Source organism: Epinephelus moara, chromosome 18 (assembly GCF_006386435.1).
Source record: "Epinephelus moara isolate mb chromosome 18, YSFRI_EMoa_1.0, whole genome shotgun sequence".
In the NCBI taxonomy this organism is placed as follows: domain Eukaryota; kingdom Metazoa; phylum Chordata; class Actinopteri; order Perciformes; family Serranidae; genus Epinephelus; species Epinephelus moara.
Genome location: NC_065523.1, coordinates 13,537,355 through 13,552,712, shown reverse-complemented (window position 1 = coordinate 13,552,712; position 15,358 = coordinate 13,537,355). Strand labels below are relative to the sequence as shown.

Below are 15,358 nucleotides of genomic sequence, written 5' to 3'. Positions count from 1 at the left end.
GCTTTCTTGAAGATATTCTTTTCTTTTGGTTCCAGGTACAGTCAGAGATGTCAAATGCAGTTGAAAAAATTAGCTTTGAATCATTTAAAAACTATATATATATATTCATTTTAAATGTTTTAACATACAGCTCCTTCTCTTTGCAGGTTATGGGAATGGTTACAGCGATGGTCAAGGGGCTGGTGAGTGTCATTTAAAGATAAAAAGACAGAAAGTTATGGAGAACTTAGTCTACTTAAAGAGTCATTAACTTACAAACTCAATTATAATGCTAATTAGAACTATGTTTCAGGGCTCGGTTACCCTTCAGAGTTAGCTGATGGTGCTGAGAAAAAAGCAGGAAAGCATGGAGGTAACAACTTTGTGGAGTTATAACCTGCTCAAACCCATAACGGATGATGTCACTAACCTGTAGATGCTTTTAACCTCCAGTTGAAAAAATAAGAGGCCAACAAGAAAGCACATTTCCTCTGCTGAAAATGTCCAGTGTGGTATTTTATCCACTAGGTGTAGCTATTGTCTCTTATTTATAGAAGCTGACCAATTTAATCTGGTGGTTTCTGACTTCCTGCTCACATAGATGCTTTTCACACAGTTTTATTCAAAAGTGTGAATCAGTCAATGGATAAACAGTGTCTCACCTGCCTGTTTATATATTTCTTATTTTTCTAGCTCTCGGTACAGGAGCCTACCCTGGGCAAGTGCCAGGGGCGTATGGTAAGAGATTTAAGGAATGTCCTCTGGCTGCCAAACACTGTTACTAACACACACACACACACACACACACACACACACACACACACACACACACATATACTAGAAGTATGAATGACCCTATGAAACTAGTGGAAAAGATAACATTAGCAAACACCTAAAGCTGCAGGCTCTTTGATGGTTTAAGTTTGTTCATAGTAACTTATAAGTTGATTATATAATTCATAGCAGCAGAGTTTCAGTCAAATGCAACATAAAAGGAACTAGAAAGTGACTGTCGTCCTCAAAAATACGACCTCATGGGTCATTCATACAGTTTATTATGACCACTTTGCAGGTAATTATGATGGGAGCAAAGGAGGGAGTCAGGTGATATAGTAGAAAGAGGTAGAAAGTCCACAAAGGGAAGTGGTTGGGTTGGATGGGTGGGTTAAACAAACAGGACTTTCACCCATGAGACCACTGTTAATGTGACGTGTGAAACCAAAAGTCAACACTGAGTCCTTTTAACTACATAACAAGATGTGTCATGTGACGTATATACACATTAGTAGCAAAAGTACTTATTTTAGGCCAAACCATGATCTTTTTTTCTGAACTTCACCAAATAGTTTTGGTGCAACTGCGACCATCTCACAATGTTAACCACATGTTTAAAACTGTATATTAACGGTCATAGACAAGCTTAGTTTTTGTATGAGGACGTGGTGATTTCCTGCCATCGAAAGGGGTGTTAATTTAGGAAATGCACCTGAGGGTCATATCAGAACAAATGTGGTCATATGGGTTGTAGGACTTGATGGCTAAAAATATCTGTGTAACACATTTCAGTCAAATCTATGACTATGAGAAACTGTTGTATCATGCTGGAGAGAGAACAACCTCCTCCAGTTCACCAGTAAGATCTTTGTATGAATGTACTTTCTTCAATGTGTCACTGAAGCCCCTCTTGTCTTCTGTCAGGAGCACTTGGTACAGGACTGGACCCAACTGCTGGCAAATATGGTGAGCAGTGATGACATGACCTCATCCTTCTGTTGCACAATTAGTCAGGCCTCCGTCAACATCAATGTGGCCTTCCATGCATGAGTCAGATTTGAACTAGTAGATAGCACAGAGCAGTTTATAGCATGTGGAGATTAAAAGGGTTAAAAGAGAGAATAGACATGAGTAAGTTTGCCCATCTGTTTTTTTTTATTATTTTTTTTCCCTGCAGGAGGCGGAGCTGCTCAGGTCCCTTATGGTAATGCTCCAGTGATTCCTACTGGACTGGAGGGTAAGAGCTGCATGTGTTTGCAACTTCAGCTGCGACTGTAATCTAAAATAGAGTACATTTGTATTACAGAGTATAGAAAGTTACATCAATTATGTATAGAATAACACATTTCTACTGTGGCCATTGACATTTTTGGTAAGCTGGTGTCTATTAAAGTCAAAGACAGCTCAACATACTGTAGCTATTAGACCCCTGTTCAACTTTATTATGAAATGTAAATTTAATGGAATAGTCTGACATTTTGGAAAACGCAGCAGTTTGTAATTCCTTGTCAAACAGCAAATTGTCATTTAAACTACCATAATATAACATGTTAATAAGAGAATTTCAGAGGGTAGGCAGATTTTGGTTTCAATGTCCTCAAAGTGCTGTATGATACAATAACAAAAATGAACCCAACAACAACAACAACACTGGTCACTGGTTTAAAGGAATAAACTTAAACTATGAAATAAAAACGATATTTTCTCATTTTGTTGCACCACACCCACCCATCCTGTTCATGTACCTAAACATCATAGCTACCAGAACAGTTAAATACTTAACGGATTTGTCACCCCCTCAGGTGATGGTGGCTACCCATATCCTGCTCAGCAGCTCAACCTTGCAGCTGAAGGTGCCAAAACCTCTAACAAATATGGTGAGAATGAGTGTTAGTGAGCTATAAAGTGTGAGAAACTGTCTGATGGAAAATAACTGTGAAGCTGTTTCTCTCAAGTCCCGCTGAGGTCAGAACCCTCAGTCAGACAGTCATTTGAGAAAACATAACTATGCTAATTAATTAAGAAAACAAACAATAAGCAAAGGAGTCACTTACCAGTTTTAATTTGCCATGAATTCAGACAGAGATGAATGCTCTCTTTCCCATCTCTGTCTTTCCATTATGGGACAGACAGCAGATGTGTTTGTGTCTCTGTGTGTACATTATCTCTGTCTTTTGTGACTCATAATTGTTGCCCCTATTGAAGTCCAAGTATCTACATGTTTTGTATTGTTTCAGGAGCCGGTGCAGGATATGGACCTCAGCAAACAGGTGAATTTCCATGCATTCTCTCACCCAAAAAATCCTACACACACACACATCCTTTCACACAAAGCACAATAACCCTGCTGTGCGTCTTTTGTCACACCAGTACATCACATTGCAATTCACAGAAGTTGCTGTGTGAGCATGACAGTATTTTTAGTATCGTATGTCTTGCATAATTGAGATTTTAAGTACACAGTTCAGCTGCACACATTTCTCGGCTACTCCCAAAGCCCCCCAAAAATCAGAATACAATTTTATTTTGTGCATTTTGTCTGTTTTAAAAATGTAACTTGTTTGCTTGTGTTTGATAAGGTTATGGTGCACAGCTAGGAGCAACTCAAGATGCCTTGGGTAAGCAAGAAACCCCCCAGACTTCCTCATTTATGACCAAGTTCCACTCACTTTGCCGCTTCTGGTGACCTTATTAGTCATGTCCTCTTGCATAATATTACACTGGCAGCACAGAGTGCAGTGCACATTTCCCTGTGCTACAAAATAGCTATCACATCTAATTGTTAGTGTGCGGTTTTGCATGTGTCAAAATATTACTGTGCTTTCACACATGTGCATTGTTTCCCTGAGAAAAACAAACGAGTTACAGCTACTTTTGGAAAATGGACTGTTCTTTTTACATGCTCTGAACATACTTTTACTTAAATTGCTGTCACGCCAAAAATACAACTGCATGCATTATGGATTATTTTCCCACTCAAGGGTATGGAGCCTGCAGAGTGAGTTGGCTGAGTCCTCTAGTAAAAGTATAAACCCGTTTCTGCAAGAGTTAACTTAGCTGTCAAACCTCTTTTTCTCACTGCATCTGTTTCCCTCTGAGCACACATATTACACTGAACTGGGTTGATCCTTTCACAGGAGAGCAAACTGGCAAATATGGCGGAGTGAATGGTGCCCTTGGAAATGGATACAAAGGTGAGAATGAAGGGAGGTTTATAACTGGTGCGTGAAGGCCCAGTTAAAACACAATAAAACTATTAAAACTTCCACCAAGTGGAAATTGTGTGATTTCATTACCATTACATAAATTCATTTGTGGCCTTGTGTTTTTTTTCTCGACCACTCAAATGAATAGATTATTCTTGATTTGGTGTTTTTGTGTTCTTTCCCCCTGTCCTTCTTGTCTCTTTCTTTAACCAGGCTAATTCAAATGACCTGGACTTCTTCAAGTGGATCATTTCCATAATGTGTTCAGCGTAATGTGTTTTCAAAGCTTTTCTTGTGTGTGTTTCACTCTATTTTGTCCTGCTGTGTTGTCTGTTTTGTCTTTTGCTTTATTTTTCTGACCCTCCCTTGTCTTTCTCTGTAAGTGGACATTTGTTACCTGTTTGTCTTGTTGGTCCGAAAACCTGCAGTGCCCCACCAGTCTTATTCTGTCAACACTGAAGAAATTGGTGGTGATTGATGAACATAAGTATTTGTTAAGTGCAAGAAATTTGCCTCTATGTTTTAAAATAAATATTAAAATGATGATTTTACTGTTTTAATCCAATAAATTATATGTCAGATGATGCTGAATAGAAGCTTCTGAGTAAAACCATTGTGTTTACTTGCACACATTGTTCTCTGTAATAGTGTCAGCGAAGCCTCATCCGTGCACAGGAAGTTTTACCACTTCCTTTCTCATGTCAGACAACACCACCGAAGTTAAACACACTCACATCAAAACTAAAAGTAATGAGATAAAACATCAAATACTACAAACAGTTCAGAAATGATGCCTTTAATATGAATAAACATATGAAACCATAACAGACAAAATAATAATGTGATTAAAACACACTTGAATATATATATGTTATATATGTTTATATAGATTCTAAAATGCTACAAAGTGATTGCACAATACATAAAATCTGCAAACATTTCAATTTTATTTAAAAGTATGGGAGAAAAAAAAGGCATAAATAAGTCCATAAGTAAAAGCTACATTGAATCACATTCATATTTTGACAGCTGCAAGAACTTTTAGATGATGTGCTGCGTATACTGTGCTGTCCTGTGACAGACCAGGCCAGTGTCTAAAGCACAGTGGGTACTATATGATACAAATAACATGCATATGTAGTATATAAAACAGAAGTATATGTCTGCCACTGCTTTTATTCATATTTTTAATATGTTACAACATTTTACAAGTACATCTCAGTCAGCTGGATCATTTGTGGATGCTGATTTCTGAGAGCCTACATTAACATAACTTTTCTTTCAAACAAATTATTTAGTATATATAGTAACACTCTCCATAATTCAGTGCAACCGCTTTGTCAGCACATAAAAGATTCTTCCCCAACAGACATACTTCTCATCCTTTGTGACAAGTACAGATTTAACAATGGATGTTAAAGGATTTTGCTGCAGTTAACCTCATTGATACACCTAGTAAAAAGATCATGTAAGCCTCAGTAAAGCCAAACATGGGTGTTGTATCGAATCTTACATTTGAGTTTCTGCAGTAACGGGGTTTTTCCTGGCTCAAAATGAGGCGAAGGTGGTACCACCCTGATAATGTGTACTGTGCCTTCAGCTGGCTCAAGGAAACACATTTTACAAGCAACACATTTTAGGAGTTCTAATAACTATATGATTGGAAAAAAATATAATTATGAATAAACTGTGGCCAAATTGTTACGTGGATAGTCAGTGGTGTCTATAGTGTGAATTCCTGGATATTAAGTGTTCATCAGCAAATTTCTATTGTCCCAGTAATAGTCTTTTTTATACTGAAGTAGCAGTTCATAAAGGCTTGATAAGCTCAAATTTTATTCTGCTGGTAGAATATTATTTACACAAACAAAGAGCTCCTATTTTTGAAGCATTTAAAAAATAATTGTAAAAATATTTGTATTTTAAGTAATCCCCTCTCACACACTTTTACGAGACACTTTTATAAGACTGCCTGTCCTTTTTTCTGTAATTTAATTTGATAATTTTACTTCCTTTTGTAAAATGTATTTGCTTTTATCAGTATAGGTGGCAGTCATGCTGTTATATATTATAATGAATAATGTTTTACAGTTGTCGTTAGACGTTATAGTCTCGGTACAAGACGTTCAGGCACACTTGTAGAGACGTGTGGAGTAGCTAAAGAAACCCAGAATTTGGCTGCTGTTTGCAATGGCATTAATAAACTCCAATTGATGATATAAAACTATCATTAAACAGCAGGAAAAATAGTTTTGTTTTCTTCAGTGACTTTTTTCTTTCTTTTTTTTTTTTGGTGGCAAAAATGTTATAAGCGGAAACACTATGGCGCACTGAACTGGACTAGCCCCTGCTTTTCTGCAGTCCAAATCAGATTGATCTTTTCTTCCTCTTTTGCAGTTTTGGTGGTGCTTTCCTGGTGGACTGTGCGAATTACGACAGTGCCACTATATTGGCGTAATGCTGCGATTGCAGTTAGAAGTGATAGAAATCCACCAAGCGCAACACTTGCTAGAAAACACTGTTTTCCATTGCGATACCATTCAGAGTTTTCTGGAGAGCTGGAGGCACCATGAAATTTGACAGAGTCAGCCGTCTTGTCATTCTCAATGCAGGAAAAACCTTGAGTAAGACTCTGGTTTCTCTGTGAACTTGTTTCATTCACAAACACACCCATCTCTAAGAGGATGGCCTTTGGAACAGGATGTGCATGACGGGACACATACAGCCTTTTCAGACTTTGACTCATAGGCGAAGGTTTATAGTCTTTGCATGTAGCTCCACTCAGACTCGGAGCACATTTCACCGCCAATTTGTAGAACAGCTGGCCATGTTGCAGGTTGCAGAGATCCTCTTTGACTCCAGCAGACAGAGATTGCTCACATTGTCCCAACAGGTCGTCGTCCCACTTGTTGTCCTCATCCCACACTTCAAATTTCACTGTATTTCCTGAGGACAAATCCTGGGTGCCCAGGTCGACAATCGTGGCCCAATGCGGATTATTGTTGTTGTAAATGACAGGAGTACGCCGGACCATTATCCCATTGACGGACACCTTCACATAGCCGTCCGTTTCTGTGGTGTGGTCTCCCCACAGGCCAGAGGCCCGTTGTACAGTTATGATGACCCGCGCCATACCCTTACGGGTTGGGCAGCAGTCTTGGTTTACAGCAGGGTCATTGTGGCATTGGCAGACACAGGTATCTCGTGGGTCACTCTTGATGCCGGCCTGACAGTGGTCACTGCAGTTCTTCCACAGACCCCTTTCCAGGATGTAATGGCTAATCGCTGAGCGCAAGTTCTTGCGTACAGGGCTGTTAGTGGGCAGTAACTCATGCAGTGAGTCCAGGGAGTATGAGACTACGTCTGGATTCTGTGGTAGTGTGTTCAGCCATTCTTTGTAGGCTGATGGATCCTTGTCAGCAGAGAATAGAAGGTCCGGCTCCGTGGTATGGCCTCCCTTTATTTCTGTGAACCTGAGAGGAGAGAGTTGCTTTAATATCTGAGACAATCTGGCTTTTCTTTCAGTAAAAGTATTAAAATAATTACAAAACATCACAAAATGTATGAGAAAATACCTGTCGTTGAAGAGGCCGGAGAAGGATGTCTTCATTTCCATCTTGTCCATGTCCTTCTGGCAGTGTTTTACTTCTGCTTTTGCTTCAGCTTTGATGCTGGCTGACGCCTCAGCTTCCAGGCACATCTGCACCTCCTCCAAACTGAGGCCCTGCAGGCTGGCCTGGCACTGCCTGATGCTGGTCACAGATTGAACACTTCCTCCCAACTTCACCTGGAATTATATATTTAAACACATAAACTGCATAAGCAATTTTGTTACTTTGTTGTTAATTTTTTTTATCGGTTTTTGCCCTCATCACTTTGCTTTACCTTGGTGATGTAATGGGTGCCGAAGTTGTCAATAAGTTTGTAAAAACGTTGCTTGTATTCAGGGCTGTAGATTTTGGGGAGCTGTTTCAGTGCTTTTTGAAATTCTCTGTGCAACTTGGGAGTGCCTGACACTCTGTAGCTGTTTATAATGACACACCAGACAAAAACAATAGCAATATGAAACAAGTGTACAAAGGTTTTACATTTATTTTCAGAGCTAGGGGAGTGTGTGGAGAAAAGTTTTATCCTAGTCCTTCTTACCTGTAGTACTCACAGGACATGCTGAGGCTTGTGAAGCTGAACTTGTCATTTTTTGTTTTTTCCATGGAGTATTCAGCCAATTTAGAATGGGTACCAGCTAGCATCACTTTGCCGCTTTTTTCACCTACAGTAACATCTAGATTGGTCTGCCAGTTGTTATCCACAGAAGAGGTGCTGGAACTGACCAGGGACTCACTGGACCGGTGGAGCGCACTGGCTACTTTCATGTTGCAGGACTGCTTTGGTCTCCAGTCCACCACTGACAAGGGGAGCTTTTGCTTTTTGTTCTCCAGATAGGGGTTGCTGCACAGGGTGCATGTTTTGTCCTTGCGTTTCCACCTATTCATGTCAAGCACAAAGGCCCCCTTACGTTCCATTTTGGTGATATCAAAGCCTTCCCCGGCCAAATTGGTACCTGGAGCAAATTCTGCATCTACACACTGTCTGGGTGTCCCCTCTGTGCATGACTGATATGTACACTGAGGGAGGGACAGCATGAGGCTGGCATAGATGCAGATATTCAAGAGAAACATGTTTCTCATAATTTGGGTGATGGATGGAAACTGAAGGTTTATCCTGAAAGAGAAACAGTTTTGTTGAACAAACATGAATAAGTAAAGCAGTTCATTACTACACCTCTACTTGGTCACTGGACGTATAGTAATTCTGTCACTCCTTTTTAAAGAAGTGACATTTTTGGCTCAGCATTTTATCCATAATAAACACCTTAAGTCAGTAGATCGTCCCATCCTCCCTCTAACATGCAGTTACAAAACCCTCTCTAACAGTGCTTAATAACTTGCCACTAACTTGCCTCTCCTTTGTAGACCATAACAACATTTTGGATAAATTTCAAGTAAAAATAAATTACGTTATTTAAATTGTGTTAGACCCCTCTGCTGCTTTTGAAAATGTTTACCATTCTGTCCTCTTGGGCCATCTCAATCATGTCAATCATTTCCAGGCCTTGTGGTCAAGTCAAGTCAGTTTTTATGTATATAGCGCCAAATCATATCAAAAGTTATTTCTCTCTATATCAAGCTGGTCTAGACGATACTATTTTGGTTCGAGTCCTATCAACAGATTGGTTTCAGTTGCAAGTGATACATCTTTATCTTCCTTTGATTCTTCCTCTTGTGGTGTACTTCAAGGCTCTATTTTGGGACCTATTGTACTTTAACTTGGGTTTACTTTTAGAAAACATGCCATCCCAAGATTTTTCATGTATATTTTATGAGGAGGGAAATGCATTCAACACCGTATGTTGATCCTCAAGGATATGCAAAATGCATTTTAATGAGAAACATGGAATGTAAACATAACTTTTGTTTGTTTACTAGAGAAGTCAGCAGGGCATTTCTAAATCTCTTTTCATTTGCCACAAGGGTGTCAAACACTGGATGTCTAAAGGAAGGGCTAAATGAGATTAAGACAAATTCCCTTTAACTTGCAATGGTCTTGGTGTCACATTTGAGTCTGTCTTAAAATTTGACAAACTGTCATTAGTGGTAGCTTTCTGCCATGTTAGGTCTATTGTGAAAATAAAACCTTATCTGTCTCCTAGGAATCCGTAGACTTTTGTACATACTTTTATTTCCTTGCATCTTGACTGCTGTAGTTTTCTTTATTTGAGTCAGTTATCCTTTTCTTTCCTGCGGTTTGTCTAGAATCACCTCACTAGTACCAAGAACAGAGACTAATGAAATATAGAATTGATTTTGAAATTCTTCAATTGTGTTTTAAGCACTGTACGGATCAGCACAAGTTTGTATGTCAGATCTCTTTAGTCCCTATTCCGACTTAAGACTTCTCAGATGTCCTGATCAATTACTGCTTTCCGTTCTACATTTTTAGTTAAACCCCAAAGGTGATAAATTGTTTTCATTGCTGTCTCCTAGTCTGTGAAACATTTTAGCTCTCACTGTCGCGCCATTCTAGTCCATCGCCATTTTTAAAATTCAGTCTTAAGACCAATCTTTTTATAACTGCACTTGAGTCTCGGCTACAGTCATGACTACACAACTGCTTTGGTCAACATTTGCCCTATGAATAAATGGAAATGACTCAGCAGTTATAGCTCATTAAATGTTTAACTGCTCTCACAAATGGGACAGGACTAAAGTATATTATAGAACTGCTCACTGATACAGCAGTGACACTAAAGAAAATTTTATACAGATGCTAAATAACTTCAGACAATTGTAAGTAACTCACAGACAGTTACGTATATTCAAATAAAGTAAAACAATATTTAAATATAAGCACATCAGCTGAGACTCACCCTCGTCTTGCCTGTTCACGCTGCACTTGAGAAACTGACTGTGAGCATGAATATCAGTGCTTTGCGTTCAAATGATAAAAAAGCAGTATGTGAGGGGGTGAAGTGTTGAGGTGGTGGTGGTCTCATGAAAGCATGGGGAACAAAATGTGGTTTTAAAGTTTCATCGATGCTAAACAGACATAGCACTGAGGGGGAGGAGCTGTTGGTCTACAGATGAACTCAAACACATAGTGACAGCATAAAAGTAAGACTGGCTTTCCAGTCAGTAACGGACCAGAGACCACAAACCTATCATTTCTCTGAAGTGGTGGTGGGCTGTGGCTTTACTCTGTGAGACTAAGAGACTGTCACACTCTAATGAATAATTTCTTAAGTTTATCACAAACACAAAGTAACTCAACAGCTGTACATGATAAACATTTTAATGAGCTCTGTTATAGCATTGGGCTGTTTCAGCAGCAAACGCTGAGACAGCAAAGAAAATGAATCTAAATTAAAATACACAAAAAACCTATAGTAATTTGAGTAAGTACTGTGCATATGTATAAAAGCCATATATTAAGGAATACTGAAAGGTAAATTAAAGATGGATAAATTGACATATTTGAAATGAACAGAGAAAAGTGCATTCAATTACAGATAACAAGAAAAAAAATCATTGAACAAAGTGTAGATACATGGATTCATACATGAAAAAACACTTTTAAGCATTAAGGATATGTAGAAAAAACATGTAAGTAGGAGAGAAACTGACTATAAAATATAAAAAACATTTATAATATGATGACACCACATGTGTAATGGACTCTGCATGTGTTCTGTTCTTCACTTCTCGCTTTAGAAATGGGCGTCAAGCAACATGTCAAAAATCATCAAGGTAATAATGTGATTAAAATGTATAAAACACTGTTTCAAATGCCTGTACAAAGACAATAAAATGCTTTGAAAATGCACAGATACAAAAAAGACTGGTGAAAGCTGCATTAAATCAAACTCATGTTTCAGTAACTGCAGAATTTTTTAGGATAATCAACTGCATATGCTTTGCTGTCCTGTTAAAGACCAGGCCAGTGTCTGCAGTATAACTATGACTTTATGATGCAAATCAAATCAAACTATCTTTTCTACCTAGCCTCTATTAATAGTAGACTTCTGTCAAATACAAATCTCAAACATCCTGAATATGACTTGAGGCCATTTTGTCAGTTATCAGGAGAGATTTAATAGGGAATTACAGTCATGAATGATGCCTTTTGCTTAGATTAATGTCACCAAATCAATACACTTTAAAAAATGATTCCTAATGTTTTGCATCAGTAAAGCCAATTATATGGAATCAAACTTTTGAGTCTCCGCAGTAAGACTCTGGTTTCTCTGTGAACTTGTTTCATTCACAAACACACCCATCTCTAAGAGGATGGCTTTTGGAACAGGATGTGCATGACGGGACACATACAGCCTTTTCAAACTTTGACTCATAGGCGAAGGTTTATAATCTTTGCATGTAGCTCCACTCAGACTCGGAGCACATTTCATTGCCAATTTGTAGAACAGCTGGCCATGATGCAGGTTGCAGAGATCCTCCTTGACTCCAGCAAACAGAGATTGCTCACATTGTCCCAACAGGTCGTCGTCCCACTTGTTGTCCTCATCCCACACTTCAAATTTCACTGTATTTCCTGAGGACAAATCCTGGGTGCCCAGGTCGACAATCATGGCCCAATGTGGATTATTGTTGTTGTTAATGACAGGAGTACGCCGGAACATCAGCCCATTAAAGAACACCTTCACATAGCCATCTGTGGCTGTGGTGTGGTCTCCCCACAGACCAGAGGCCCGTTGTACAGTTATGATGACCCGTGCCATACCCTTACGGGTTGGGCAGCAGTCTTGGTTTACAGCAGGGTCATTGTGGCATTGGCAGACACAGGTATCTCGTGGGTCGCTCTTGATGCCGGCCTGACAGTGGTCACTGCAGTTCTTCCACAGACCCCTTTCCAGGATGTAATGGCTAATGGCTGAGCGCAAGTTCTTGCGGACAGGGCTGTTAGTAGGCAGTAACTCATGCAGTGAGTCCAGGGAGTATGAGACTATGTCTGGATTCTGTGGTAGTGTGTTCAGCCATTTTTTGTAAGCTGATGGATCCTTGTCAGCAGAGAATAGAAGGTCCGGCTCCGTGGTTTGGCCCCCCTTTATTTCTGTGAATCTGTAGAGGAGAGAGTTGCTTCGATAACAGAGCCGCAAGAGAAACCAAAAGCTCTTAAACAGAAAGTGAGAATTTAAAATCTGATACATTTCAATTCTTGCAGTTTAGTTAGTTAAGCGTTTCCAGGGTTTACAATAATCACTTCAAGTGCAAACCAGTAGAAAATGTAACAGAATATGAGACAAAATGTCCTACCTGTCGTTGAAGAGGCCAGAGAAGGATGTCTTCATTTCCATCTTGTCCATGTCCTTCTGGCAGTGTTTTACTTTTGCTTTTGCTTCAGCTTTGATGCTGGCTGACGCCTCAACTTCCAGGCACATCTGCACCTCCTCCACATTGAGGCCCTGCAGGCTGGCCTGGCACTGCCTGATGCTGGTCACAGATTGAACACTCCCTCCCAACTTCACCTGGAATTATATATTTAAACACATAAATTGCATAAGCAAATTTGTTACGCTTGAATTTGTTCATAAATGTGCATTTTCTTTTGTTATAATCACGCCATCATTTTGTTTTACCTTGGTGATGTAATGGGTGCCAAAGTTGTCTATCAGTTTATAAAACTGTTGCTTGGATTCAGGGCTGTAGATTTTGGGGAGCTGTTTGACTGCTTTATAAAATTCCCTGTGCAACTTGTGAGTGCCGGACACTCTGTAGCTGTTCACAGTGAGACCAGAGAATACAACAGTATTGCATTTGAGCATCAAAGTTCATTCATTTTGTTTATTGCATTTATCTTTGCATGAGGGGAGTGTGTGGAGAAAAGTTTTATCCTAGTCCTTCTTACCTGTAGTACTCACAGGACATGCTGAGGCTTGTGAAGCTGAACTTGTCATTTTTTGTTTTTTCCATGGAGTATTCAGCCAATTTAGAATGGGTACCAGCTAGCATCACTTTGCCGCTTTTTTCACCTACAGTAACATCTAGATTGGTCTGCCAGTTGTTATCCACAGAAGAGGTACTGGAACTGACCAGGGACTCACTGGACCGGTGGAGCGCACTGGCTACTTTCATGTTGCAGGACTGCTTTGGTCTCCAGTCCACCACTGACAAGGGGAGCTTTTGCTTTTTGTTCTCCAGATAGGGGTTGCTGCACAGGGTGCATGTTTTGTCCTTGCGTTTCCACCTATTCATGTCAAGCACAAAGGCCCCCTTACGTTCCATTTTGGTGATATCAAAGCCTTCCCCGGCCAAATTGGTACCTGGAGCAAATTCTGCATCTACACACTGTCTGGGTGTCCCCTCTGTGCATGACTGATATGTACACTGAGGGAGGGACAGCATGAGGCTGGCATAGATGCAGATATTCAAGAGAAACATGTTTCTTTTAAGTTTGGGTGACGGATAGAAACTGATGGTTAAACCTGAAAGACAAACATGATTCATGAGCAAGTGAAGCCGTTTATTACTACACCACTAAAAGTTAGTGGTTGGAGAGGACCAAGCCGAACTGAAGCAGCAATAAACATTTTCTACCACATGATAAATGAGTTAAAATCACTTCAGTGAAATTTTTATGTCAAAACATTGTTGCGCTTTCAAACCATGTACCTGTCCATCTGACTGCATCCCACTTTGTTTTTAAAAGAAAAATTTTAGACAGTTGGTCTACTGATATTTTTTATTCCAGTTTTAAACATGCCACTGTTTACCTGCTCATAAATAAACCTTCTCTGGATCCCTCTGGATTCAACTATTTTAGAGGCATCTCTAAAGCTTGAAACAAATCTGAAGACTATAAAACCTAGAAAACTGGACAAACCACATATAAGGATTGTATCCATCAACTTGCACACATGTTTAGTCTCTAACAGTCAGAAAGGAACATAAAGCTTGTGACAGAGTGAATAGGGACACTCTTGACAGACTACTGAATATTATGTATTTTTTACATCAAGTTTTAGAATATTTCAAAAATAGCAGATAAGCATAGACTCACCTTTTTCTTACGTGCACACACTGGAAATGCAAATCTGACTGTGTGCATCAGTATTCGAATTATGTGTTTTTAAAGAGAAGGAGGCAGGACAGGGCGTTGTGGGGGAGTGAGGTGACAGTGGTCTTTGAGACAACAGTAGGGGGAAAAAAAGTTGTTTGACAGTTTGATCAAAGAAGAATAAACTCGCACTTCTTTGAAAGGGGTGCTGCGGTCTGGTCATACTATGTGACATTAGGAGACTGTGATCCTAACACTAAATTTCTCAAGACTATTACAACCAATTTTGTCGTAATTGTTTATGATGTGCTAGGATCAAATTTTAGTGAGAAATTTTGAAAAAATTCGGTTGTTTCAGCAGCAAACACTGACATGGAAAAGAAAATGAATCTACATTTAAATAAACCCAAAAAGTAGAGTGATTTTTGACCATTTTTACACATTAGAAAATATCATTTATGTTTCCACACCCAACAAAAGTACATCTAATATGGAGAAATTAAAGGGACAGTTCACCCCAAAGCCAAAAATATTTTTTTTCCCTCTTACCCTTAGAGCTATATATGTATCTATATTGTTCTGGTGTAGGTGGCCAAGTGTTGGAGATATCAGCCGTAGAGACATCTGCCTTCTCTCGGATATAATGTAACTAGATGGTACTCAGCTTGTGGTGCTCAAAGCGCCCACAATAAAATAAAATAAAATAAAATAAAATAAATTAAAATAAAATAAAATAAAACCTTTGAAATACTCAACAGCAGTGTCCATCAGTACATGCACGCTTCCCTCTGTGTGGTGATACGGTTGCTGGATGTAGTTTGGTAGAAAGA

At 39.3% G+C, this 15,358-nt stretch overlaps 2 protein-coding genes across 7 annotated transcripts in view; one reads left to right on the top strand and one right to left on the bottom strand.

The window, feature by feature from the left end:
- Nucleotides 1-4,549, top strand: part of LOC126404830 (hornerin) — a 40,952-nt gene extending 36,403 nt beyond the window's left edge. For all 3 annotated transcript variants that reach the window (XM_050068181.1, XM_050068180.1, XM_050068179.1), the window contains 9 exons: nucleotides 147-182; nucleotides 673-717; nucleotides 1,678-1,719; nucleotides 1,931-1,990; nucleotides 2,556-2,630; nucleotides 2,991-3,023; nucleotides 3,333-3,371; nucleotides 3,891-3,947; nucleotides 4,173-4,549. In XM_050068181.1, the coding sequence (XP_049924138.1) occupies nucleotides 147-182; nucleotides 673-717; nucleotides 1,678-1,719; nucleotides 1,931-1,990; nucleotides 2,556-2,630; nucleotides 2,991-3,023; nucleotides 3,333-3,371; nucleotides 3,891-3,947; nucleotides 4,173-4,177 (392 nt within the window). In that variant the 3' untranslated portion in view covers nucleotides 4,178-4,549. The remainder of the gene's footprint in view (nucleotides 1-146; nucleotides 183-672; nucleotides 718-1,677; nucleotides 1,720-1,930; nucleotides 1,991-2,555; nucleotides 2,631-2,990; nucleotides 3,024-3,332; nucleotides 3,372-3,890; nucleotides 3,948-4,172) is intronic.
- Nucleotides 4,550-4,791: 242 nt separating this feature from the next.
- On the bottom strand, nucleotides 4,792-14,587 carry LOC126404831 (perforin-1-like). Of its 4 annotated transcripts, none has more exons than XM_050068184.1 (5): nucleotides 14,532-14,587; nucleotides 13,380-13,956; nucleotides 7,845-7,983; nucleotides 7,535-7,746; nucleotides 4,792-7,432 (listed from the first exon to the last, which is right to left on the bottom strand). In XM_050068184.1, exons 2-5 carry the CDS (start codon nucleotides 13,910-13,912, stop codon nucleotides 6,280-6,282), a joined length of 2,037 nt encoding a protein of 678 aa, XP_049924141.1. In that variant the 5' UTR covers nucleotides 13,913-13,956; nucleotides 14,532-14,587; the 3' UTR covers nucleotides 4,792-6,279. The 4 variants fall into 4 exon arrangements, with proteins under 4 accessions (XP_049924141.1, XP_049924139.1, XP_049924140.1 ...); XM_050068183.1 differs by lacking the exons at nucleotides 13,380-13,956; nucleotides 14,532-14,587 and adding exons at nucleotides 8,106-8,681; nucleotides 10,387-10,502 and having other exon boundaries at nucleotides 4,796-7,432; XM_050068182.1 differs by lacking the exon at nucleotides 14,532-14,587 and having other exon boundaries at nucleotides 13,380-14,097.
- Nucleotides 14,588-15,358: the final 771 nt, after the last annotated feature.

Coding starts and splice junctions, on each gene's coding strand:
- LOC126404831 (XM_050068182.1), bottom strand. CDS start 13,978: ATGAATCATGTTTGTCTTTCAGGTTTAACCATCAGTTTCTATCCGTCA. Junction 7,984..13,379: donor ATGTCCTGTGAGTACTACAG/GTAAGAAGGACT, acceptor CATTATAAACAG/CTACAGAGTGTCAGGCACTC. Junction 7,433..7,534: donor TCCGGCCTCTTCAACGACAG/GTATTTTCTCAT, acceptor CTCTCCTCTCAG/GTTCACAGAAATAAAGGGAG.